This window comes from Panulirus ornatus, chromosome 7 (assembly GCF_036320965.1).
Source record: "Panulirus ornatus isolate Po-2019 chromosome 7, ASM3632096v1, whole genome shotgun sequence".
In the NCBI taxonomy this organism is placed as follows: domain Eukaryota; kingdom Metazoa; phylum Arthropoda; class Malacostraca; order Decapoda; family Palinuridae; genus Panulirus; species Panulirus ornatus.
Window position 1 is genome coordinate 2,858,878 of NC_092230.1, and position 27,363 is coordinate 2,886,240.

At 47.6% G+C, this 27,363-nt stretch overlaps 1 protein-coding gene across 9 annotated transcripts in view; it reads left to right on the forward strand.

The window, feature by feature from the left end:
- LOC139749369 (uncharacterized) overlaps window positions 1-27,363 on the forward strand; it is a 424,871-nt gene that overhangs the window by 207,741 nt on the left and 189,767 nt on the right. The window contains exons 1-2 of one of the 9 annotated variants that reach the window (XM_071663140.1): window positions 3,702-3,814; window positions 14,261-14,662. The exons of the other annotated variants lie outside the window; for them this stretch is intronic. Of the exons in view, the coding sequence (XP_071519241.1) occupies window positions 14,636-14,662 (27 nt within the window). The 5' untranslated portion in view covers window positions 3,702-3,814; window positions 14,261-14,635. Of the gene's footprint in view, window positions 1-3,701; window positions 3,815-14,260; window positions 14,663-27,363 lie in introns of those variants that run through there. 9 annotated transcript variants of the gene reach the window in all.

The following is a 27,363-nucleotide window of genomic DNA, read 5'->3' on the forward strand; positions in this document are numbered from 1 at the left end:
CACCTGTTTCGTAATTATCTTGTCACACAATCTTATTGTAGGTCATTTACCCTTGTGTGAATTTTACCAATCATTTCACATCGCTTCATGTTGTTCGATTAAGCTTCGTGAATCATACAGTTATTTAAGTCTTTTATATTGTGCTTGTGCGTAACACATGTTGCTTCATAATACTTCCTGACTAACGCCCTCTGTAGTGTGGATATTGCTTCATCATGCTTCAGAATTCTTGTTTATCTTCCCAGAAAGCTATGTTGTGCTAACTGGGCCATTTTTATTCTATTCCTGCCACATCAGATTGCACATTTGCTACTAAGAACTTGAACTCGATCCTCTTATGTTTCTTTAGTTCCTGTCACGATTAGGTTATGCATTAGTTGACCTTTAGGGGGACTTAGATGAAAGAGGCTAACGATTAGGCCAGATAACTACACCTAATGACAGGTACTTTAGGCATGAGGAACCACCAATTATTAATTAACTACCGGGTGGGGTAAAGGTTAAGGGTTGCTGCTCCACCCCTCCCCCAGACCTTGCCTAGAGCAGTTCCTATACAACCAGTCTTAAGTGATGGTGACTTTATACCCTTTGGCTTGTGACCATTATCATCACTGGTAATGTCTGTATCATCGCTATACATCATCATCACTGTACATCATCATCACTATACATCATCATCACTATCATGATCATCGTTATCAGCACAGGCAATATCTGTACCATCATTATATTCGTCAATATCATCATCATTATCATTATCGTTATCATTACTGGTAATGTGTCCATCATCATCATCATCATCATCATCATCATCATCATCATCATCATCATGAGATCTACAATAGGACACACATGAACATTAAATATCAGTAAATTATTGTTTCTCTCTCACCTGCCCCAAGTTTCTCCCTCACCTGCCTTCTCCCTCGCCAGTCGTAAGTTACACAAAAGCTTTTACGACTGTAATGTTTTCGTATTTACACATCGCCTGCCACTTGGTCTCTGTATTTTCCTCACAGTGTTTGTATGTGTGTGTGTGTGTGTGTGTGTGTGACATAATGCTCACTTCTGTCGCACCCCATGTGACCCACTGCCCACATCCTCGCCAGCACCAGCATGTCACACCTTTCACATCCATTCAATCCTCGTCTTTGACACATTTCATTTAATTACCCTTTTATCATTCCCGGCAATTAGTTCTCTACCTCCGTTATTGGCCGGACCTTTAAAACTGGTCACTAGGGATGTCTGCAGCATGAGCCTGACGGATCATGGAAGACATGTATATATATCCGGGTTGCATCGTGGACCTCCTGACGTAATGATGAGTCCATCTATCATGCACTCTCACGCCCGGACGTGTTGACATACAGTGGTCGTATGTGTCACTTTACTCTCTCATCGCTGAGTGTGTCACATGTTATTGGGGCCCCAGCCTACGGGATAGCATAGTAACGGCTCCGTTAACAGTAACGGGTCTGGTAACAAAGGCTCCCGTAACAGTTAGACCGGAATGAATAGTAATGCGTTAGGTTGTGACTGAGTTGTGTACTATAACTGTTCGGGTTGTGACGAGATATGCAGTAGCGGTAGTCTGATTGTTAAGTCTAGGGTAGTAACGATAGTTTGGTGGTAACGCCTAAGGTAGTATCTTTTGTAACGATGGTTAGGTAACGTTAGGTAGGTAGTAACGATGGTTTAGTGGTAATGCCTAAGTTAGTAACTATTGTAACGATAGTTAAGGTAACGATTGGTTGTAACGATAGTTCGGTAACGATTGGTGGTAACGATTGGTGGTAACGATAGTTAGGTAACGATTGGCGGTAACGGTAGTTAGGTAGTAAACGAAAAGTTTAGTAACGTATAAGTTAACGGCAACTACAGGGGCCCCTCTCTACCCCTTCTGCTTGACTCAGGCCCAGCCTGTATATGTGATCAGTTAGACTGGTTGTGGCTGCGACACACAAGCTTGTGGGCTCCGAACATCCCGGCTGATCAAGTGCTTTAAATCTATTTTGCCCTAGCGAGTTCTTGGATTTCCTCGCGGGAGGTAGGGGGGGGGGGGGTGATCTCTGCACACCCTCAGCTGTTTCATTCGCCACGAAGGCTGGTGTGTTGGCGCACGGCAGCGTTGTAACGCGGGGAAGATGACTACTGCGTTGTAGAACGTTGTCCGTCTCGTCTTGAAGGATCGCACACTCCAGCCTGGCCAGGAGGCCACCGTTGCTCTTGTGTGGTAGGTTGGTAGAAGTCCAGCCTCTTAGTTTTGTCTCGTCTGATGAGTTCGTCAGATCCAGCCGACCATCTCTGAAGACGCGCGGCTTTTGCACTTGTTCTTTATAGCCTCGTCAGATCTGTCCTCCCATATGTTCTCTGAAGAGAAGATTGATCCTCTTGTCGTATTAGTTGGTAGAATCCAGCTCGCTATCTCTTGCCAAGAGGCATTTGCTGATGTGTTCCCTTCGCTGAAGATGAGACTCCTCGGGCATCAGTATTCGTATATCTTTTTCGCTTATTTTTTCATCTAGTGATTTGGTGATGTTCATGTGCATCTGCTCTCCGCAGTGAATCCCTCGCTGTCCATTTCCCTGATAACGATATCGTTAAGCCTTAATCTTCGGTAATCGTTTGATCTTCCCGTTGTCTGCGACGAATAATTTGAAGTTTTGATATCACGCGGAAGTGACAGGGTAACGAGGATGACAAGCCGCTAGTAAGGTGATTCGGTGATAACGAGGATGTATGGTAGGAACTACAGGACCAGTTAGTGGCGAATGGTAAGGAAGAAGACTAGTAATGTGGTAATATTATTATTATTATTTAGTTGTAATGTCTAGAGGTTAGCAAGACGTCGGGGTGAGGAAGGGGGAGACAGGTCACCTTTAATGGTATAGTAACATTCACAATCAATTGACTCCTTTGAGAACGACGATACGACCCTTGAGCGCGACGGTACGACCCTTGAGCACGACGGCACGACCCTTGAGCACGACGGCACGACCCTTGAGCACGACGGTACGACCCTTGAGCACGACGGTACGACCCTTAAGCACGACGGTATGACCCTTAAGCTCGATGGTACGACCCTTGAGCACGACGGTACGACCCTTGAGCACGACGGTACGACACTTAGGTACAATGGCACGGCCTTTGTCCTGACCCTGTACAAAGGCCAAACCATCATGTCCAACGATAGTGCTGTCGTGCTTAAGTGTCTAGTAGTAGTAGTAGTAGTAGTAGTAGTAGTAGTAGTAGTAGTAGTAGGAGTATTAGTCTTGTAGTTATAGTAACAGTAGTAATAGCAGTGATAGTATAGTAGTAATTATAATTGTAGTGACAATAGTTGTAGTAGTATAGTAGTAATATCAGTAGTAGTAGTAGAAGTAGTAGTTGTAGAAGTAGAAAGATTAGTACTAGTAAAGGTTGCAGTAGTAGTAGTAGTAGTAGTAGTAATTGTGGTAGTAGTATCACCTGTAGTAATTAAAGTGACGGCAGAAGTGTGTGGCTGAGATGGTCTTATATAAGAGGTGTAGCATTTCTCTGTTTACTACCAATACTCGATATCCGGAGGCGGGCAGCGGAAGGCGGGCGTGCGGTACGACAGTTTGGGCCGGGCGGTGGTGCAGCAGCAGCAGCAGCAGGGAGGAGGGTGAGGCAGGCGGAGGAGTAGTAAGGTGTTGAGGTAGAGTACCGCGTGTAGCGAGTGTCGTGGAGGGTGTGTGGGTGTGTGTGTGTATCCTCCCTACACCCAGCTACAGCCAACAGGTCAGGTGTAGTGACGTGACAGCACTACACCCGGGAACACTTGGCTCTGGTAACACCCATACCATGAAATATGACATATTTACGTGTGTGGAAAATGTGTTTTCCTGAGTATTATATATATATATATATATATATATATATATATATATATATATATATATATATATATATATATATATACTTGTGCTGGTGGAAATGATAGTTAAAGAAAATATAAAGAACTTCTAATAAAACTTATATTCCTTGCTGTTGGAAGTGACAGAAAGTTTAAGCTTGTTGATAGAAAAGATAGAAGATATGAATAATAAAACCAGCTCATGTAGTTCGCCCATGGAAGTGATAGTAAACGAGTAAATTAACTCATAATTACAACGTGTTGAAAATCACTGAAAAGATAGTTGGTGTTTGAAGTGTTTACGGTGTCTGTGTGAGGGTCTCAAGTGTCAGCTAGGCAAGTGTTTTTGAGTCGTGTGCGCACCCAACGCGTTAACCTATGTACGCACGTGTGTGTGTGTGTGTGTGTGTGTGTGTGTGTGTGTGTGTGTGTGGAGGTAATAAGTTTAGTGGTAACACATTGTTGGCGAACCACCTTGAACACGACGGTGCGATCCTTGAGCACGACGGTACGATCCTTGAACGCGACGGTGCGATCCTTGAGCACGACGATACGATCCTTGAATGCGACGGTGCGCTCCTTGAGCACGACGGGTACGACTCCTGAGTACGACAGCACTGCTATCATATCCCAAGGTCGTATCCTCGTGCTTAAGAGTCGTACCGTCGTGCATGATGGTCACTGATGAATTGCATGCCGAGCGTGTCTCCCACTGTTCCTCCCGTTACCGAGGCAGCGCCAGGAACAGACGAAGAAAGGCCGCTTCGCTCACATCCATTCTCTAGCTGTCATGTGTAATACACCAATACCACAGCTCTCTGTCCACATCCAGGCCCCACAGACCTCTCTCTGGTTTCCTCCGAACGCTTCACATGTCCTAGTTCAGTCCATTGACAGTACGTCGACCCCAGTATACCATATCGTTCTGATTCATTCTATCCCGTGCACACCTTTCACCCTCCTGCATGTTCAGGCTCAGATCGCTCATATCTTTAAGAGCATCGCGTGTATGTCACCCCACAAGTATAGAGGATGAATGTAACCATATAAACATACTTTTACGAATTTATGTTATCCTAAGTGGTTTGTGAACAAGGCTTACTAAAAAAGTGAGGAAGACATTTTATACATATAGTAACAACAATGTGGGAAAGAATGATGGATCTAAATGTCTGGTGTTGCCCCATTCTCCTAACGTAGTTAATGTAAGACAGGCACTAAAAAGACAGTACTTTTAATGTTGCCGTCCATAATCACATCACTATCGGTAAGACTATAAATTAAAAGTAAGCCACATTATCAGAAAATTTCAGTTTTTACGCCGTTAAATGTAAGGCAGGTAAAGATGCATATACATCGGACAGACGGGTAAAATAGAAACTGAAAGATGCTATTGGTACTGTCATACAGTACGCAGAGGTGACCTCAATAATGCTGTTGCTAAACATTGGCAAGAAAACGATTACCCTGGAGACCTTAACAACCCAGTCACATTGTACCCCTCATCTGATTATGTGCCCCATAATGTTATTGAATCTGTCTTCATTGCTGATATTCATATCCGTAACCTATACCCAAATAACTTTAAAGCACATCGTACCATCTAACAGATCATTCTGATATAAGTATCAAAACCAGATAGCGTAAGAGGAGTAAGTGAACACGCATCTCGCTGCCCAGGCCAAACATCTCCCACACAACCCCCCCTTTATCCACAAGGCACCCCCAACTTTCCCTAAATTTAACGGGCAGGGACATAGTCTATTCTCCGGCGTGTGGGTAAGAGGGAGCACGGGTATGTACGTACGCTCGTGTTAGGAGTTAGAACTATGTGAACTGTTTACGCCCTGACGAGGTGGATTGCTTCCGTGGAACATGCAGTGTCTTGTGAACTTTCTGTAAACTGAATTATCCGAATTCCTACTGAAGTGCGATTACCCCTCTTCTCTCTCTCTCTCTCTCTCTCTCTCTCTCTCTCTCTCTCTCTCTCTCTCTCTCTCTCTCTCTCTCTCTCTATCTCTCTGTCTTGGTACAAATTGCTGTGTTTTATTTAGTGTTGTGCTTGTTGTGTTGTTAGTCGATGCTTGTAAATGATGTAAATGAATTTAGCGTCTGCAGATGAAGTACCGTAAATGTTATATTGTCTCTATGCGACGTAAATGTATTTTGTCCGTAAATTATTTACGTAAATGTGTTAATTGCTGTAAGAGACGTAAATACCATACCTACTGTTTGAAAATGATATAATTAGTGAGTGTAAATGATGTTTCTCTATATTTCCATGGTGATGGTGTCGGCCGTATTTACAGTGTAAATAGATTTTATTCGTAAACTATTTACGCTTTTTTTGTGTGTGTTTTGGCTCTAGTTATTATGATGTATTGTTGTGATAGTGCTGTTATTAAGGTATTATAGTCGAACCGTCGTCTTGAATGGTCGAACCGTCGTCTTGAAAGTCGTACCGTCGTCTTGAAGGTCGTACCGTCGTCTTGAAGGGTCGTACCGTCGTCTTGAAAGTCGTACCGTCGTCTTGAATGGTCGAACCGTCGTCTTGAAAGTCGTACCGTCGTCTTGAAAGTCGTACCGTCGTCTTGAAGGGTCGTACCGTCGTCTTGAAGGGTCGTACCGTCGTGCTCAAGGGTCGTACCGTCGTGCTCAAGGGTCGTACCGTCGTCTTGAAGGTCGTACCGTCGTGCTCAAGGGTCGTACCGTCGTGCTCAAGGGTCGTACCGTCGTGCTCGAGGGTTCGTACCGTCGTGCTCGAGGGTCGTACCGTCGTTCTGAAGGTCGTACCGTCGTCTTGAAGGTCGTACCGTCGTCTTGAATGGTCGAACCGTCGTCTTGAAGGTCGTACCGTCGTTCTGAAGGTCGTACCGTCGTGCTCGAGGGTCGTACCGTCGTGCTCGAGGGTCGTACCGTCGTCTTGAAGGGTCGTACCGTCGTCTTGAATGGTCGAACCGTCGTCTTGAAAGTCGTACCGTCGTCTTGAATGGTCGAACCGTCGTCTTGAAGGTCGTACCGTCGTTCTGAAGGTCGTACCGTCGTGCTCAAGGGTCGTACCGTCGTGCTCAAGGGTCGTACCGTCGTGCTCAAGGGTCGTACCGTCGTTCTGAAGGTCGTACCGTCGTCTTGAAGGTCGTACCGTCGTGCTCGAGGGTTCGTACCGTCGTGCTCGAGGGTTCGTACCGTCGTGCTCGAGGGTCGTACCGTCGTCTTGAAAGTCGTACCGTCGTCTTGAAAGTCGTACCGTCGTCTTGAAGGGTCGTACCGTCGTTCTGAAGGTCGTACCGTCGTCTTGAAGGTCGTACCGTCGTGCTCAAGGGTCGTACCGTCGTGCTCGAGGGTCGTACCGTCGTGCTCAAGGGTCGTACCGTCGTGCTCGAGGGTTCGTACCGTCGTCTTGAAGGTCGTACCGTCGTCTTGAAGGGTCGTACCGTCGTGCTCAAGGGTCGTACCGTCGTTCTGAAGGTCGTACCGTCGTGCTCGAGGGTTCGTACCGTCGTGCTCGAGGGTTCGTACCGTCGTGCTCAAGGGTCGTACCGTCGTCTTGAAGGTCGTACCGTCGTCTTGAAGGTCGTACCGTCGTGCTCAAGGGTCGTACCGTCGTCTTGAATGGTCGAACCGTCGTCTTGAAAGTCGTACCGTCGTCTTGAAAGTCGTACCGTCGTCTTGAATGGTCGAACCGTCGTCTTGAATGGTCGAACCGTCGTCTTGAAAGTCGTACCGTCGTCTTGAATGGTCGAACCGTCGTCTTGAAAGTCGTACCGTCGTCTTGAAGGGTCGTACCGTCGTCTTGAAGGTCGTACCGTCGTTCTGAAGGTCGTACCGTCGTTCTGAAGGTCGTACCGTCGTCTTGAAAGTCGTACCGTCGTCTTGAATGGTCGAACCGTCGTCTTGAAAGTCGTACCGTCGTCTTGAATGGTCGAACCGTCGTCTTGAAAGTCGTACCGTCGTCTTGAATGGTCGAACCGTCGTCTTGAAAGTCGTACCGTCGTCTTGAAGGTCGTACCGTCGTGCTCAAGGGTCGTACCGTCGTGCTCAAGGGTCGTACCGTCGTCTTGAATGGTCGAACCGTCGTCTTGAAAGTCGTACCGTCGTCTTGAAGGTCGTACCGTCGTGCTCGAGGGTCGTACCGTCGTGCTCAAGGGTCGTACCGTCGTGCTCAAGGGTCGTACCGTCGTCTTGAAAGTCGTACCGTCGTCTTGAAAGTCGTACCGTCGTCTTGAATGGTCGAACCGTCGTCTTGAAAGTCGTACCGTCGTCTTGAAGGGTCGTACCGTCGTGCTCAAGGGTCGTACCGTCGTCTTGAAGGTCGTACCGTCGTTCTGAAGGTCGTACCGTCGTCTTGAAGGTCGTACCGTCGTCTTGAAGGGTCGTACCGTCGTTCTGAAGGTCGTACCGTCGTTCTGAAGGTCGTACCGTCGTCTTGAATGGTCGAACCGTCGTCTTGAAAGTCGTACCGTCGTCTTGAAGGGTCGTACCGTCGTGCTCAAGGGTCGTACCGTCGTGCTCAAGGGTCGTACCGTTATCTTCAAGGGTCGCACCGTCGTCTTGAAGGGTCGTACCGTTATCTTCAAGGGTCGCACCGTCGTCTTGAAGGGTCGTACCGTCGTTCTGAAGGTCGTACCGTCGTGCTCGAGGGTCGTACCGTCGTGCTCGAGGGTCGTACCGTCGTGCTCAAGGGTCGTACCGTCGTCTTGAAGGTCGTACCGTCGTGCTCGAGGGTTCGTACCGTCGTGCTCGAGGGTTCGTACCGTCGTGCTCGAGGGTTCGTACCGTCGTCTTGAAGGTCGTACCGTCGTCTTGAAGGGTCGTACCGTCGTTCTGAAGGTCGTACCGTCGTTCTGAAGGTCGTACCGTCGTTCTGAAGGTCGTACCGTCGTGCTCGAGGGTTCGTACCGTCGTGCTCGAGGGTCGTACCGTCGTGCTCAAGGGTCGTACCGTCGTGCTCGAGGGTCGTACCGTCGTGCTCAAGGGTCGTACCGTCGTGCTCAAGGGTCGTACCGTCGTCTTGAAGGGTCGTACCGTCGTGCTCGAGGGTTCGTACCGTCGTCTTGAAGGTCGTACCGTCGTGCTCGAGGGTTCGTACCGTCGTCTTGAAAGTCGTACCGTCGTCTTGAAGGTCGTACCGTCGTTCTGAAGGTCGTACCGTCGTCTTGAAAGTCGTACCGTCGTCTTGAAGGGTCGTACCGTCGTCTTGAAGGGTCGTACCGTCGTCTTGAAAGTCGTACCGTCGTCTTGAATGGTCGAACCGTCGTCTTGAAAGTCGTACCGTCGTCTTGAAAGTCGTACCGTCGTCTTGAATGGTCGAACCGTCGTCTTGAAAGTCGTACCGTCGTCTTGAAGGGTCGTACCGTTATCTTCAAGGGTCGCACCGTCGTCTTGAAGGGTCGTACCGTCGTCTTGAAGGTCGTACCGTCGTCTTGAATGGTCGAACCGTCGTCTTGAAAGTCGTACCGTCGTCTTGAAGGTCGTACCGTCGTCTTGAAGGTCGTACCGTCGTTCTGAAGGTCGTACCGTCGTTCTGAAGGTCGTACCGTCGTTCTGAAGGTCGTACCGTCGTGCTCGAGGGTCGTACCGTCGTTCTGAAGGTCGTACCGTCGTGCTCGAGGGTCGTACCGTCGTTCTGAAGGTCGTACCGTCGTCTTGAATGGTCGAACCGTCGTCTTGAAAGTCGTACCGTCGTCTTGAAGGTCGTACCGTCGTGCTCGAGGGTTCGTACCGTCGTGCTCGAGGGTCGTACCGTCGTCTTGAAGGGTCGTACCGTCGTGCTCAAGGGTCGTACCGTCGTGCTCGAGGGTCGTACCGTCGTGCTCGAGGGTCTTACCGTCGTGCTCGAGGGTCGTACCGTCGTGCTCAAGGGTCGTACCGTCGTCTTGAAGGGTCGTACCGTCGTGCTCGAGGGTCGTACCGTCGTGCTCGAGGGTCGTACCGTCGTGCTCAAGGGTCGTACCGTCGTGCTCGAGGGTTCGTACCGTCGTCTTGAATGGTCGAACCGTCGTCTTGAAAGTCGTACCGTCGTCTTGAAGGTCGTACCGTCGTGCTCAAGGGTCGTACCGTCGTCTTGAAAGTCGTACCGTCGTCTTGAATGGTCGAACCGTCGTCTTGAAAGTCGTACCGTCGTCTTGAAGGGTCGTACCGTCGTGCTCGAGGGTCGTACCGTCGTGCTCAAGGGTCGTACCATCGTGCTCAAGGGTCGTACCGTCGTGCTCGAGGGTCGTACCGTCGTGCTCAAGGGTCGTACCATCGTGCTCAAGGGTCGTACCGTCGTGCTCGAGGGTCGTACCGTCGTGCTCAACAGATCGTGGTGTGAATGACGGACAATTTACCACAGTCCGTTGTTGTGGGCAAGTAACTCTTGCCATGGGGGTGAGGAGGGGATGTTTCCTGAGCTGGAGCTGGACGTGTGGTTAGAGGGAGGGAGGGGGATGGTGTTTCCTGAGCTGGAGCTGGACGTGTGGTTAGAGGGAGGGAGGGGGATGGTGTTTCCTGAGCAGGAGCTGGAGTTCAACTTTCGGGCTGGGGGGGGGAGAGGCATTTATCTTGGGTGGAAGGTGGAAGGGGGTGGGGGAGACGTGCGTCACTCCAGGTTGACTGGAAACACAATTTTACGTGACGTCATATCCGCCCTAACGTCTTCCCAGACGTCACGCGCGCGCGCACACACACACACACACACACACACACACACACACACACACACACACACACGTAAGTCTGCCACGGTTGAGGAGGAAGAATACTGCCTACGTATTCCCTGTGGGTCGAAGAAGGCGACTAAAAGGGTGTGAGAGTTGGTGGCTGGAAATCCTCCCTTCCCGTTTCCAAAAGACGGAACAGAGAAGGGGGCCAAGTGAGGAGTTTTCCCTCTAAGGCTCAGTCCTGTGTTCTTGACGTTGCTTCGCTAACGCGGGAAATGGCGAATATATATGTATGTAAGGAGGCAGGGAACTTTCTGACCTGCTCTATTCATTAAGTTTCTCCCGAAAACTTATGCAAGTCGTGACGATAAACTGTAGAACTTTGTGGTTACCTGTTTGCTCTCTCTCTCTCTCTCTCTCTCTCTCTCTCTCTCTCTCTCTCTCTCTCTCTCTCTCTCTCTCTCTCTCTCTCTCTCTCTCATTCTCGTTTGTGCCAGTTCCCGGTTTCTGTGAGTGGTGGTGGAGGCTGGCAGATGATCGGATCCCCCTCAACGCATGGAGCACGACCTGGCGGCGACCCTTGCTTGTTACGATGCGTCGTAAACCCTTGACCCCGACCTTTAAGGCGAGGTCGAAGGCCGGGGGTCATGGTACTCCTTGTACACCTCCGTGCTTTAAGGGGTCGTACCGTCGTCTTGAAGGGTCGTACCGTTATCTTCAAGGGTCGCACCGTCGTCTTGAAGGGTTGCACCGTCGTCTTGAAGGGTCGTACCGTCGTCTTAAAGGATCGTACTGTCGTTCTGAAGGTCGTACCGTCGTCTTGAAGGGTCGTACCCTCATCTTCAAGGGTCGTACCGTCGTCGTGAAGGTCGTACCGTCGTCTTGAAGGGTCGTACCGTCGTTCTAAAGGTCGTAGTGTCGTCTTGAAAGGTCGTACCGTCGTCTTGAAGGGTCGTACCGTCGTCTTGAATGGTCGAACCGTCGTCTTGAAAGTCGTACCGTCGTCTTGAAGGGTCGTACCGTCGTTCTGAAGGTCGTACCGTCGTCTTGAAGGGTCGTACCGTCGTTCTGAAGGTCGTACCGTCGTCTTGAAGGGTCGCACCGTCGTCTTGAAGGGTCTCACCTGTTGTCTTTACTTCCTTCAGTTGGGCACAGGTGGATGATGATACCTTGACCGAATCTTATTTCTCGAGTTTCATAACGAACTGATCTTACTCATGTGTATCTTCCTGGTAAGATGGTGTATTTAGTGTGTTGTTGACCACGTATATAATTTAATGGATTTAGAAGCTCACGTATTTATGGAGAGAGAGAGAGAGAGAGAGAGAGAGAGAGAGAGAGAGAGAGAGAGAGAGAGAGAGAGAGAGAGAGAGAGAGGGGGGGTTGAGGTGGTGAGGCTAATGTTGCAGACACTTGTGGTAACCACCACATGTGATGACCACCACATGTGATGGGTTCTGATGTTACCTCTCCCGCCGCATGGTCGTTGCCTCCTTGAGCACGACGGTACGACCCTTGAGCACGACGGTACGACCCTTGAACACAACGGCACGACCTTTGAGCACGACGGTGCGGCCCTTATAATTCATCATCTAAGTTCAAAACGTCATCAGTAGTTAGACAGAACTATATATCAACCCTTAATTTAGCGCCCCCGTTTGCCTCGCATCACCTTACCCAATCTCCCTTACCTTACGGTGTTTTCCGAGGTCTTCTACTCCCACAGCTGGGTATGGCACCTTGCCTTACGTATGTCTCAGAACATGTAAAGGACGTATGTAAATAAAACAATTTTACCCCTGCTCGTGCAGGAGTTACGCTAGGTCTATATGAAGGCTAAACAGGCAGCGGTATTCTCGAGGTTACCATTGAGCTAAGAGCTACGTGTCTCATTCCATTACTATGATGTGCCAGCCTGACGCCCCACAGCTATTTGGGCCGTACGATGCCTTACAACACAGGCCAATTACCATTGTCTCTCATATATCTGGGAAAGAGAACCGGTCCCAAGATTGATCCCTGTGGCACGCCACTTGTTACGTCCAACCGCTCTGAGGCTTGGCCAGTTGATCACCACTCTCTGTTTACGGCCACTCAAACAGTTTCCTGACCACCGAACCACAACGCCATTTGTACCTTGTGACTTAACTTTAGCTGTCAACCTTTGGTGTGGAACGTTATCGACTGCTGTGTGAGAATCGAAGTAGATGATATCCGCTTTGTTTTCGTCATACATGTTGATGATAACACGAAGAAAATCCTGCAGATTTGTCGTACATGAATGGTTTCATCTCAAACCAATCTGTGGATCGTTTAGTGAACGGCGGTCCTGTAGATGAATTACAGTCTTGTCTCAGTTGATGGTGTCCATTAGGGAACCCAACACATAATGCGTCAAGGCTATTGGATGATATTTTCCGATTGCTTTTTTTTTTCTCAATATCTCTGTTATATTTGCAAGCCTCGGACCCTTTGAATCTTTCCCAATATCAAGTGATTTTCTCAGTTAATAACGATAATGATAATAGAAAAAGCGGCCTGAATTGCTGCCTTTCAGCCAACTGTTCCTTCTGAACATTACCGTACCCCTTACAAAGCTATTTGTGAGTGTCGGAATGTTGGAATTACTCTGTTACTTTTGTCCGGGGACGGTCGCCGGGGGTAGGAGAGGAGGTCTGTATTTCTGGGGGGTTCAGGTTACAAAGGTGTAATTACAGGGAGGCTCATGGGTTGTATTGTATTGTGTTTTATTGTATTGTGTTGTATTGCCCCTGTTGAGGTCTTTCGGGGTCTTCACCCCTACAGACCAGGCTGGGACCAGGCTGGTGGGTTTGGGTATTTGGTGGACCCAGGTGTTGGAAGCGGCAGGCATCCCTCACTGAGGCCCACACAACTATGGCTGGTGTGGTCCACTTTGTAGGTCCAGTGCACTCTTGAGGTGCCTCCCTTTGCACGTCTCTGTTAACGGCAGATGAACAGTACAGCCTCACCCGTCTCGAGTGGTCTTGTTACTTGAGCTGGGAGTAACAGGTAGTTGGGGGAGGAGGGCAGGTGTAAGGGGAGAGGAGAGGGGTAGATTACCGAGGGAAGGAGGGGAGATCGATTTTTTTTGAGGGCCATAGACTCTACAGGTGTATGTGTGCGTGTTTGTGTGTATGTGTGAGTGTGTGTGTATGTGTGAGTGTGTGGGTGGGTGGGTGGGTGTGGGTGGGTGTTTGTGTGTACCGCCTAAGCTTACACTTGAGTTTACCCATATAAAAACAAAAGACACCCGAGTACACTAAAAGTATGTTACTTTTTTTTTTGTTCACTTGCTCTGGGAGCAACGTGTCAGGTGATTCATTAATGTTTTATCGTAATTTTGTGTTTAGGTTATGTGACGTGTTGAGGTGACTGTGATATTATATAGCAGTGCCTATAGTGTATATTATAGCAGCACGATTCCTGACAGTCAGTTTTCAGGTGAACTCGTTTGACCTACCCGTGGATCCTGACCTGTCTGTGAAAGTATTTGAAAGTCTTGTATCCATAGATGACTGTGTATATATAAGATAAATGCTTTCCTCAGATAATATACTTTGCGTATGATAGTGTGGAGGAAAACTGCCAGTATATAAACAGGAATTGACCAATACGTCGAGTGATATAGAAAGTAACTCTGGATTACAACTTTGTGAGGTTATGCCAAATGTAATTTTATAATTTTGATAGATTCCTCTCCAATTTTATGTGATGTTAGACGTGTGTGGAAACTGAAACTACCCCGAACGCATCTGTTACTACATGTGAGGCATCCCCGCTGAAGTGTTTGATACAATTCATCAAGTCTTCGAGAGAACAGTTAAAAATTATTCGTGTGTGAGAAGAGGAGGAGGGAATTTTTTTATTTTGGGGTCGACCATGCCTAGTGTTGTACGGTGAGGATGAGGCGAACATATTGTCGGGAAGGATGCCTCTCCCTTGGCACCCAGCTCCTGGGCCGGGCACCAATGCCTGGCGGTGCCACCACGGCCTAGAGGCCGGGATCCGGCGCCCACAGTGCTACGCGACTGTTATGCCCTCCCGCTTAGCCTGACGGAGTCCCGAAGGGCGCGCGCCCGTGTGGACGCTGAGGATGAAGTTCCGCCGCAGGAATAAGAGGGTGAGTACCTAGAGGTGTGTGTGTGGGGGCAAGTCCCTGTCTTGACCCCTCTGAGGATAGAGAGAGAGAGAGAGAGAGAGAGAGAGAGAGAGAGAGAGAGAGAGAGAGAGAGAGAGAGAGAGAGAGAGAGAGTAGATAGATGCGTTTCCAGTCACGAGTTCCAGGTTCCTGGAACTGTTGTCATGTCTGGCTCGTACCGGACAAGGTGGTCCCATGATGTTATTATCATTTGCCTCACACACACACACACACACACACACACACACACACACACACACACACACACACACACACACACCCACACACACACACACACACACACACACACACGTGCGGTGACTCATAAACCTCATGACGTGTGGGTTCCCATTCTTACGTAATGGCGAGACTGCTCAAATTGGACGAGACTTGCAGATCCTTGCTGTATGAGCTGAAACGAGTGCTTGATATATATATATATATATATATATATATATATATATATATATATATATATATATATATATATATATATATATACATATATACTGGAAATCCTCCCCTCTCGTTTTTTTTTTAATTTTCCAAAAGAGGGAACAGAGAATTGCGCCAGGTGAGGGTATTCCCTCAAAGCCCAGTCCTCTGTTCTTAACGCTACCTCGCTAATGCGGGAAATGGCGAATAGTTTGAAAGAAAAAAAAGAAAGAATATATAGTGCCTGCACTTTGCCTTCCATTGGCTTAAGGGCTCCTGCCCTAACCCCGCAGATCAGTGAGAGCCAACGTTGCGATGGTGGTTAGCCACGGTGATCAGTGTGTGATCTTGTTCCATTCACCTTCAATCCCCGACGATTGCCAGACTCTCTCACGTGACAGAAGCCCCCAGTTCCTCTAAGGGAACGAGGAGGTGATGGCTCTGGGCAATAGAGGTCAAGAGGGGCAAGGGAGGGTCCTGGGGAGGGAGGGGGGTTTGATCTGCGGTGTTGCAACCCTTATTGAAGATCATTCCCCCCCACCCCCCACCCCACCCCACCTTCGCAAGTTCAGGGTCAGAGGTCAGGGGTCAGACGAGGGAATTAGCCTGCGGTCCCCTGGCGAGATCATGGTTACGAAGGGCCGTCATGGTAAAACCATGTTATGTTATTCTTCGTAAAATTAAACCACGTTCGCTTTCTGAAAGTAAATCCATTATTCATTTTCTAAATTATTTTTACGTTAACACCAGAACTGTGTCATCTGACCATGGATGCGGGATAGCTCCAGGAACAACAACAACAGCAAAAAAAGCCACATCCGCTCACATTCATTCTTTAGCTGTCATGTGTAATGCATCGAAACCACAGCTCCCTGTCCACAGCAAGGCTCCACAGACCTTTCCATGGTTTACCCCGGACGTTTCACATGCTCTGGTTCAGGCCAATGACAGCACGTCGTCCTAAGGAAACCACATCGTTTCAATTCACTTTATTCCGTGCATGCCTTTCACTCTCCCGCATGTTCAGTCGAAATTTTTTCACTCCATCCTTCCATCTCTAAATTGATGTCCCCCCTCTCCATGTTCCCTCCACCTCTAACACATATATCCTCCTTGTCAACCTTTCCTCACTCATTCTCTCCATGTGACCAAACCATTTCAACACACTCTCTTCTGCACTTTCAACCACACTCTTTTTATTACCACTCATTTCTCTTACCCTTTTATTACCTACTTCATCAAACCACCTCGCACCACATATCACATATTGTTCTCAAACATTTAATTTTCACCACATCTCACGATCTCATCTATGGCCCATATCTCGCATCCATACAGTGTTGTTGGGACAACGATACCTTTAAACAAATCCATTTTCGCCCTCCCAGATAACGACCTCCCCTTCCACATATTCCTCAATTCTCCCAGAACCTCCGCCACCTCACCCACCCTCTGACTCACTTCCACTTCCATGGTTGCATTCGCTGCCATGTCCACTTCCAGTTGTCTGAAACACTTCACTTCCTTCAATTCTTCTTGATTCAAACTCTTTCCCCAACTAACCAGTCCCACTCACTATTCTGCTGAGCCCAATAACCTTACTTTTATTCACACTCACTCTCACCCTCCTCCTCTCACACACTCTTCCAAACTCAGTCACCAACTTCTGCAGTTTCTCACTCGAAATTGCTACCAATGGTGAATCATCAGCAAAAACAACTGACTCATTTCCCAGACCCTCTCGTCCCCTATAGATTGCATAGTCGCCCTTCTCTCTCTCACCACCCCTTTCATAAACCAATTAAACCGCCATGGGGACATCACACACCCCTGCCGCAGACCACCTTTCACTTAGAACCGTTCACTCTCTTCCCTTCCTACTCGTACACACGCCTTACATCCTTGATAAAAACTTCTCACTGTTTCGAGCAGCTTTCCTCACACACCATATACTCTTAAAATCTTCCATTAGGCATCCCTATTAACCTTATTATATGTTTTTTTCAGCCTTATAAATGCCACATACATATCCTTCTGTTTGTATAAGTATTTTTCATACACACTCCGTGAAGCAAACACCTGATCCACACATCCTCCTCTGCCACTTCTGAAAGCACACTGCTCTTCCCCAGCCTGATGCTCTCTGTACATGCCTTCACCCTCTCGATCACTCCCGTGCAACTCACCAAAGTACACTCAACTTATAACTATATTGTCGTACGAGGTGTTAATCATCTACCATTTTTTTTTTGCTTCCGTCTGTCTGCACGTGCTCCCTCTCCCTCCATAACTCTCCTCCCCCCCCCCCCCCATCTCTCTCCGTGACCTCCTCCTCCCCATCTTCCCAGCTGTTTCAGCGGGACGAGTCTGTGGTGGAGGCTGCGGCACGCCTCCCGCTAATGGTCGATTATATGCCACCAAATTAGGTGCTGCCCCCGTGCAACTCCTGCCGCCTGGCCCGCTCTGGGTTATGGCCAGGGTGGAGGGGCAAGGAAGGAGGGGAGGAGGAAGCCAGGAGGTGATGAGGAGCGAGAGGGGGAGAGGTAGACGCAGGGGCTTATGGATAGATGGATAGATAGGAAGGGAGAGAGAGAGAGAGAGAGAGAGAGAGAGAGAGAGAGAGAGAGAGAGAGAGAGAGAGAGAGAGAGAGAGAGAGAGAGAGAGAGAGATGTGGAGGTGGAGGTGGTGTCAGTATGTGGTGGAATGTTGTCATGTTGGTGGCGCAGGAAGACATTATCAGCAGGAAATTACGTCCACTGTTCTCTTTTTGTCTCCATATGATTTCCCGGTTGGGGGAAGGAGTGTGTGTGTTGTGGGGTGGGGGTGGGGGGGTAGCTTTGGTAAGGGGAGTAGTGTGTATTGTTAGGGGGGGGGACCTTTGACAGGTAAAAGCAATGTGTATTGTAAGCGGGGGAAATTTGGTAGGGGGAATAGTGTGTGCTGTGAGGGGGGGGGGGAGAACTTTGATAGGAGTAGTGTGTGTTGTGAGGGGGGACGGGGGAACCTTTGGCTGGGGGAGTAGTGTGTGTTGTGAGGGGGGGCGGGGGAACCTTTGGTGTAGAATGAGGCGCACTGCTAACACTCGGGGACCAGAATTGCTCCATTGCATTGCTCGCAGTCGTGGATGAACTCCCACGACTGGCACCTTGACACAGTACCAGACGAAACATACAGGACGTGTGTATGTGTGTGAGTGTGAGGATAGAGAGAGAGAGAGAGAGAGAGAGAGAGAGAGAGAGAGAGAGAGAGAGAGAGAGAGAGAGAGAGAGAGAGAGAGAGGGAGAGAGGAAATTGATGGGAAGTATCAACCCCCTAATCCTCTCTTTCCTCCCCCCTCCCCCCTCCTCCTCTCCCGTCTCTATATTTCTTAAGAAATTCCAGAATTAGTTCCAGGACATTAAGCCCGTGACGCCCAGGCGCGCGCGTTATCCCGGGTTCAGGTCAGCAGACGATGCCCTTAAGTTCTCCTGTATACACCACGGAAAATGGGAAATCGTACCTCGATGATTTAATATATAATTCATATACGTCTGTATCTGTGTATCGTACGTGTTTCATAACATGGAATATGGGATATTAATTTGGTAGGAGCCTTTAAGGGGACGGGATCAAGACGGAGGATTGACCAACGGAAGAAAACGGTAATTGGGAGAGACAGGTCACCCAGGCGTAGAAATAGCCTCCGGTGCCGCCATATCAGCCCTTAGCAAGGATGACAGAAGGGCACAGTTTTCCCTGTGCCAGATGCCTGACGCCGGGCGATGGAAGGAACAACCCCTCGTCGCTCGGGTATTGCCACGGCATCATGTTCACATATTGCCTGCTCGTGTGGGGGACGTCGGGGACGAGGCCATACACCAGTTCTCTCATATCCATTCTGGACCTTTCTCCTGAACACACGTCTCCTTCTTCTATGCCAAAGGACGCCTTTCTCTTCCTTTAAACTCTCTCCATATCCTCAGTGAACACTGTGTATTACACTGACCATATATATATATATATATATATATATATATATATATATATATATATATATATATATATATATATATATATATACCTAATTGCTTCTCTCGCTTTGATGAAGTAACGTCAGGAACAAACAATGGCCTCATTTGTAGTCATTCTCTAGCAGTCATGTGTAATGTGATAATGATAAGATGAAAATAATAATAGTAATGATGATAATAATAATAATAATAATGATAATAATAATAATGGTAATGATAATGATAATGATGATAATGTTAACAAATCGACTGATTGTTATTGATGCAATCCACCATAGTTAGGACTGGTAGTTGGGGTGGGCTGCCTGGCTCGCCTCTCGTTTTCTATGGGCTTCGCTTGATTACTGTGTATCGCTTCCGTCCCATATAGACTTACCCTTTCTATGATATGGTGTCTTTACTTGTGACGTTATGTTTTGAACTGCTTGTTACTTCTCAACAACACCATATTCTATATTTCTATATTGTCTGTGTGTCTTGATGGCGCCACTTCTATATTAGATATATCTCATGATAACATCATTTTCTATACGACAGTCTTCTAGGAACTGTATTTGTGCTATTTCTATACGTGAGACACTCCTCATAAACTGTCTCTAACTTGGCACACATTTTCATGATGTATATATATATATATATATATATATATATATATATATATATATATATATATATATATATATATATATATATATATATATGAATGTCTGTTTTATATCTTTTTCTTTACCAGTGTATCTCTCTGTTTATATGTATGTATGTATGTTTATGTATCTGTATATCTTTATCTATCTGTCTATCTAACTATCTATCAAACAATCTATCAATCAATCGATACATCTATCTATCTATACGCTTCATTCACCGTTTGCCAATACATGAAAACGTGACTACAAGTGAACACAGATAACAGATATTCCAGTTTGATGACTTTCATTTCTTTAATATTTCAGAAAAGATATGTATACATAAAGGTCGTGAGTAGGTACTGAGGCGAATGGGTTTTCAACGCAAGACGCAGCTGCCTGTAGCCTTCTCTTGTTGCTGCTGTTTGTGCTGTGGTACCAGGACACGGGTCCTCGAGCAGCCTTGTCTTCTATTACGGGGTTGACAAGGGAACTAGGCAGGTTTTGTTCCCGTCACTGGCTCCCCTGGTAGATGTTGAGCCAGAGGGCGCGGTGTTCCCGTCACTGGCTCCCCTGGTGGATGTTGAGCCAGAGGGCGCGGTGTTCCCGTCACTGGCTCCCCTGGTGGATGTTGAGCCAGAGGGCGCGGTGTTCCCGTCACTGGCTCCCCTGGTGGATGTTGAGCCAGAGGGCGCGGTGTTCCCGTCACTGGCTCCCCTGGTGGATGTTGAGCCAGAGGGCGCGGTGTATGTAGGGGCGGATCTGCGCCTTAGGAGGGAAGAGCCAGTCTGGAGAGAGAGAGAGAGAGAGAGAGAGAGAGAGAGAGAGAGAGAGAGAGAGAGAGAGAGAGAGAGAGAGAGAGAGAGAGAGAGAGAGAGAGAGAGAGAGAGAGAGATTCTTTTCCTCATGCATGCCAGAGTAATTTGCATACGGCAGTATATCGTGCACACATCTTCCTGGCATATCTCTACACCCTCTGCATTTCCCCCCTTCGCTAGAGCCAGTTCCCCTCCTCCCCTCCCCTTTATGTGGTCTGTGCGTGTGTCGCCACCGCAGGTGGGTCTGTGAGCGTCAGAAACCATTAGAAGTTCCGTAGATACATGGACCACGCAGACCCAAGGGCGGATGGTGTGTTATGTCTTTCACCGTATGGCGCGTCTGGGCTGTCGTGAGCGATATAGATCAGCTGTCTAGTTCCTCTATCCATCAGTCAAACTCAAACTATCTATCTGTCTATATATCTATCTATCTGTCTATCTATCTATCTATCTGTCTATCTATCATCGTTGCTTCCTTCAAATTCCATTGGGATCGAACACACACACACACACACACACACACACACACACTCACACACACACGGACACGTCAACACAAGACACATGATACGTCCACATGATCTTTATTTTCATCACGTGTCACAAGATAGTGGAGGACAAACAAATATTCGGGTAAACATGAGTGTTTGGCCTGGCCTTGTGCTGTGGTATGATTTGGCATGCGTACACGCTGTTGTTGATTGCAGAACCCGTTACGTCGTTTTCTTTAATGGTTGGACTCATTAAGGTGGGTATTTAAGTGCTTTGACCTCATTAGGATGTTTGGAACGAATATTAACTACGGGTTGTGTGGAGAAATGATATTAATGAAAGTAATGAGAATAATAATTATAATGATAATAGTTATGGTATTGATGATGATGATAACAATAATGATGATGATAATAATGATAATAGTAATGTTAATAATGATAATAATAATAATAATAATAATAATAATAATAATAATAATAATAATGATAATAATAATAATAATAATAATAATAATAATAATAATAAAATGATAATGATGATAATGATAATAATAATTTGATAAGTAAAACATGCAGCCAAGGTCTGGGAATATGGAAGATACACATACAGTTAAGTCACAGGCACTGTGACAAAGATGATGTTACATACGATCGTGTGGTTTGGTACGGGACTGTTCCCGTCGCGGTGCATAGGAGCGCGGATGGTCCCTAGTGCGGTCGTGGTGGCGAACTGCAAGCTAGGGGACGGGGGATCTCTCTCTCTTGGCGGGTGTTGACGGTGGCGAGACACGGCGCAGGTGCACCTCTCAGGTTCAGGTGGTTGTCGGAGGTGATGCGCTTCGTGTTGACGTCCCCGGCCGGTTTACTGTGTAGCCCGGGACTGGTGTGTTGTGGGTCTGCTGGTAGAGATAGTGTGGGCGTGATCGAGGGTGATTTGGCTCTGTTTGGTGTGCATCTGATGTAGTTACCCCTGTGTTGTGTGGACGGAGACCAGGGGTGTGTGTGTGTGTGTGTGTGTGTGTGTGTGGTTGGGTGGGGAGGATATCGTGGATTAAGGGGATGGCTACATGAAATGAAAACAAAGTTGGGGAGCTTGAGTGGTGAGTTGTGCTCTCCCGTCGTGGAGGATTTGCACCCTTCTCTCCCCTCCCTCCTTCTTTACAGCGCTTCTTACTCCTCTCCCATTGTCCCAGCTTACTCTGTCCCTCCCTTTCCAACCTCGGGCTGCTGGAGGGTAGAACATCCCTCCTAAGACTTCAACAGGTCTTCACCAGTCCTCCTATCTTACTGTACCTCCTCCTCCTCCTCCTCCTCATCTTCGTCATCCTCCTCCTCCTCCTCCTCATGAGCCCCTCACAGGAGAGTGCGTTTCATACGCCACTCCTCCCGGAGCAGCTTCTGCGGCGCTGTGTGAGCCATGGTGGTGGGGATGGTGTGGTGTGGTGTGTGTGGGGAAGGCCACACAGATCGGCTGAAGCCTACAGTGCGATGGGAATTTATGAGGAAGATCCGTGGGTAGTAATGACGGGCGTTTGTCTGGCTCATCCTGGTGGTGCTCTCTCTCTCTCTCTCTCTCTCTCTCTCTCTCTCTCTCTCTCTCTCTCTCTCTCTCTCTCTCTCTCTCTCTCTCTCTCTCTCTCTCACTGCGTACAGACCCCCCTTCCCCCTCTTCCCTGCCGTACATACATACAGCCACACACACACACACACAACAACATCAGACCACACAGCCCATACACAGTAACTTGCCTCTCTTTATTTTTCTCCGAAGAGGAGGGAAAAAACCATAAGCGACGGAGGAAAAAAAAAAAGAGATATTGTACGTAAATTTGAAGGTAAGGACCCACGGATGACCGTGTCTCCGTCAGGCACAAGTGAGGCCACGGACACGGACGTTGATAACTGTCTGTCAACCAGTCATCCTAAAAGATGACGGTCATTTCAGTGATTAACGTTCCCGTAATTCATGACCCCCCCCCTAGTGACTTCAGTGCGACATCATGACAACGGGGCCGTCACTAAGCTGTTGTACTAACGCAGTCACTGCTCCAGGTCCAGTCTGTCTTACAGCTCCCACTTACATCCACACGTAAAGAATACATCACTGCTGTGGTCACTGTAAATTTCCAGTCCTGTACAACGAAAGCTGGGACTCTGGTTTGATTAATCCCTGGGATCTGTAATCTCGACCCACTCCATGGTGAGGAGAACCAAGTAGTTAAATACGTCGTGTGTCTAAAAAGCACAGACGTAACCCTGAGTGTTTTTAAGACAGTCGTAACAGCTGGACGTAATCAAATGTATGGAATCATCTGACACTTCAGGACACCAGCATAGCCTGAAGACAAGGGTGTTATGGCCTCTCTCAGTTGATTAATCAGTTTGATTAACATTTGAAGGCGCTGGAAAGCGAGGAATAGATCCGTAGGTAATATACAGTTGTAATCATACCTCTCTCAGTCGATTAATTTGTTTGACAGATTACTGAAGGCACTGGGAGAGGAGGAGGATCCTCATGTAATATACAGTAACTGCAGAAATGCTTTGACATGTTTGGCCAAGATGTCGCAGCGGAGGGAAATGCTTGATATACACGCGCTCATGCCCGACCTGTACACTTGCTGGTTGGCTCTCTGGCCTCCATTACATAACTAGTATAACCCTCCCTCCCACTACCTGGTTTGTACCCTCATGTAATTAACTCTTGTACCAGATTACAGTACTGAGATCAGACAGTCTTATGTCCCCGCTTGCCATTGATGCAATTTACCTGTGTGGTGGTGGGTGTATGAGGGCAAGGAGGTGTGAGTGTGCATGCGAGTGTGTGAGGACGTGGGCGGTAGCGGAAGTCCCTCATCTTACTTCTCCTCCTCCCTCTTCCTCGACTGCCTGAGGCCGCGGCCACTAACGCCTACCTTCCAGGCACGTTGCTACTGCTTGAGGTGAGGGAGGGGAGGGATGAGAACCCTCATTCAACCTATCAAGCCTTATATCATCTTGTAGCGGGATGGCTGTAGTAGCGTAGCGACGCGGTCAGCGTGCCATGAGCTACGCAGATTGTATATTGCGACGGAGGATCATGAACGTGATGTTGAGATGCGCATGTTTTGCGACGGGGTCTCGTAAAGTCGAGGAAAGACGGACTATGGTAAAAGTAAGTCCTTGTGAGGATGGTCGAACGGCTTTGTGGAGGGGAGCAGTGTTGTGTGGTGTGGCTAATGGGCGCCTCCGAGACGATTTGTGGTGGTGAAGTGTCCTTGTTGGTGTCCGGGGGTTTAGGGTGGGGGTTGGGGAGGGGATGATGGAGCAAGCGATATAATAGAGGAGGGGGGAGGGAATAAGCACTGCTGTGGGGCGGGGATGGGGGGATATATCACAGTTTGCCTCATGCCAGCTGGGAATACATTATTATTACGTTGTTATGTTATCCCTGGTGTTGTATTACGTTCATGAAGTTGGTAGATTTCTAGTTCCCTTCCTAGGGTAGTGTATCAACACGCATGTGTTGGTTTATTATAGCGGGGTGTCTGTCCCTGGTCTGTCCATTTCTGTCATCGTAGTGGTCACTGGCGTCCCTAAGGGTTCAGTTCTGTCTCCTACACTCTTTCTCCTCGTCGCTGCCATATATCACCATCGCCCACCTGTGTCACCATCACTCTCTTAGGTCACTCTCGCTATCTTAGGTCACTGTCACTGTCTTAGGTCACCCTCACTGTATCAGGCCACTGTCACTGTCTTAGGTCACCCTCACTGTATCAGGCCACTGTCACTGTCTTAGGTCACCCTCACTGTCTCAGGCCACTGTCACTGTCTTAGGTCACCCTCACTGTCTCAGGCCACTGTCACTGTCTTAGGTCACCCTCACTATCTCAGGCCATTGTCACTGGTGTGAAACACCTTCACACGCTCTGAATCACTGTCATGACTTTGTATATTCTATTGTATGTTTATAGTTGTTATTTCCTTGAAGAAACAGGTTTGGTTTCCCCTGAGGGGCGGATAATATCTCTCTTTAGGCAAAATCTATATAATTAATCTTTGTTATCAATTATTTATTCATAGAATATCAGTGTGTATATTTGTTGCGCTCTCACTTCTCTTTGTATTGGAGTAAACATTAAGATATTAGGAATATGTTTCACGATGTTTACGGGGAGTTGGATCCGGATGAACTGGTGCTTATGGTGGACCTGATGTTATTATAAGGTAATCCTCAACTCCTCAAAGATAATTATGTAATCGAATTCTTTTCTCGGTATTCATTAGACGAAGATTTTTTTTTTTTACAACGAACCCACTTTTGTCTCGGGGGGCGCGATCAATCCAGTGGGTGTTCACTTCCCACAGGTTAGTCCTCAGTGGATTAATTAACCTCCGAATTCAGTCCAGAATTGCGGGATTAATTGACCTGGTGTCGGATATCGCTTATTACGAGGCTTAATTAAGGATCGATTACTTGGGGGAGGTGGGGGGTAAACATCCGTTTTGATTGAGGGAGATGTACTAATGGTTACGTGAGTCTGGGTGTGGGTGGGGTGGGCTGATAGTGGGGCGCGGTGCCGGACTGAGGGAGGCCTATTGTCGTGAATGGTGGGTGTGTGGTGGAGGTGTGCATACGTGGGCGGGGTGGGAGAGGTGAGAAACTGTACATGGGTGGGATGGGAGAGGTGTGGATGACACAGGAGAGAGGATGGGAGAGTGGAGGTTGAGATGGGAGGGGGGCCAGTGTATGGAGGCCAGTGTTTGGAGTGAACACAGAGGGCAGCAATGGAGATGAGTGGAGACATGGGTTGAGTTAGAGAGAGAGAGAGAGAGAGAGAGAGAGAGAGAGAGAGAGAGAGAGAGAGAGAGAGAGAGAGAGAATGCAGTTATTTCTCCATTCGTTTACGTAATTGTTCACTGTTTATATGCCTCAGTGTTTGCCATTTATATGGAAAATTTCGGTATTCGTGATTATATTCGTGAATGTTTACGATTCATTTTGTGAATTTAGATTTTTTTTTTCACAGATATTCATGCTTACTTCCCTCAGTGTTTGCTGTATGTATTGTGAATTGAGATATTTTGTTACAGAATCATATAGAGTTTGGTAAAGTAGTTTAGTACGAAGGGGGTCAGTATAGATTTTGATGACTTATTGTGGTATACCTAGGGTCACTATAGACACTAGTAAACTAATATAGTATACCTAGGGCAACTGTAGACTTTAGTAAACTAATATAGTATACCTAGGGCCACCATAACCTTTAGTAAACTTATGTAGTATACCTAGGGACACCATAGACGTTAGTAAACTTATATAGTACACTTAGGGTCTCTATAACCTTCAGTAAATTAATGTAGTATACCTGTGAACACCATAGACGTTGGTAAACTAATGTGTTACTCACACGTGGGGTCAGTGTAGAGTTTACATTCATTTTGGTGGTGAGTGTAGTGGGGGGTGGGAGGGTCATGGAGGCCATGAGGGTTTTCAGCCACCAGGATATGGTCGACCTCACACCTCATCAGCAGTCACGACGTGTGACGGCGGCAGCGTCACGTCTGCATGTCCCTAATTAATCCCCTCCTCCTCCCCCCCATCCCCATTCACAGTACACCCAGCACCTCACCTACACACACACACACACACACACACACACACACACACACACACACACACTGAAAATCTTTTTGTACTCCCTCGTTCTCACCCTTCACACTGCTCCCTTCTATGCCCTCCCCCCCTCGCTCATTCTCCCACCTTAACCCCTCCCCCTCACCCTTATCTCTACGGCTCACTCCTCCCTTCTCCCTCCCTTGTAGCACCCTTTCTCCCTTTTTATATGCTCCCTTCAGCACGTTTCACCCTCCTGATACACATAGATCAGGTTCGATAACACCAGACTCATAAAAAAACCCACAGAAAAGTGAATAATGAAAATGTGAATGGCTGACACAGGCGTACGTAAATATAGAACTTCAACCATAGAAAAATAAGAGACGAGCAGTGTGGTAAACAAAAGCCAAACACGATGAAAACAACAGACATATTACGATACAAAACAGATCTAGACAAACCATGGCGTTTTAAAAAGCTCAGACAACAGTTGGTTGTAGACAAGGAAGACTTTTATCTGTTATGATAACAACAACAACAACAACAACAGAGACATCTTTGAGAAAACAGACTCCCGCAGAACACATACCACTAACGGAGCAACGGTAGTGTGAAACAGATGAATCTATCAACAGCAACACTCCACACTGCAACAGTAGACGTCAGCAACAGTAATACAACAACAGCAGATGTCAGCAAC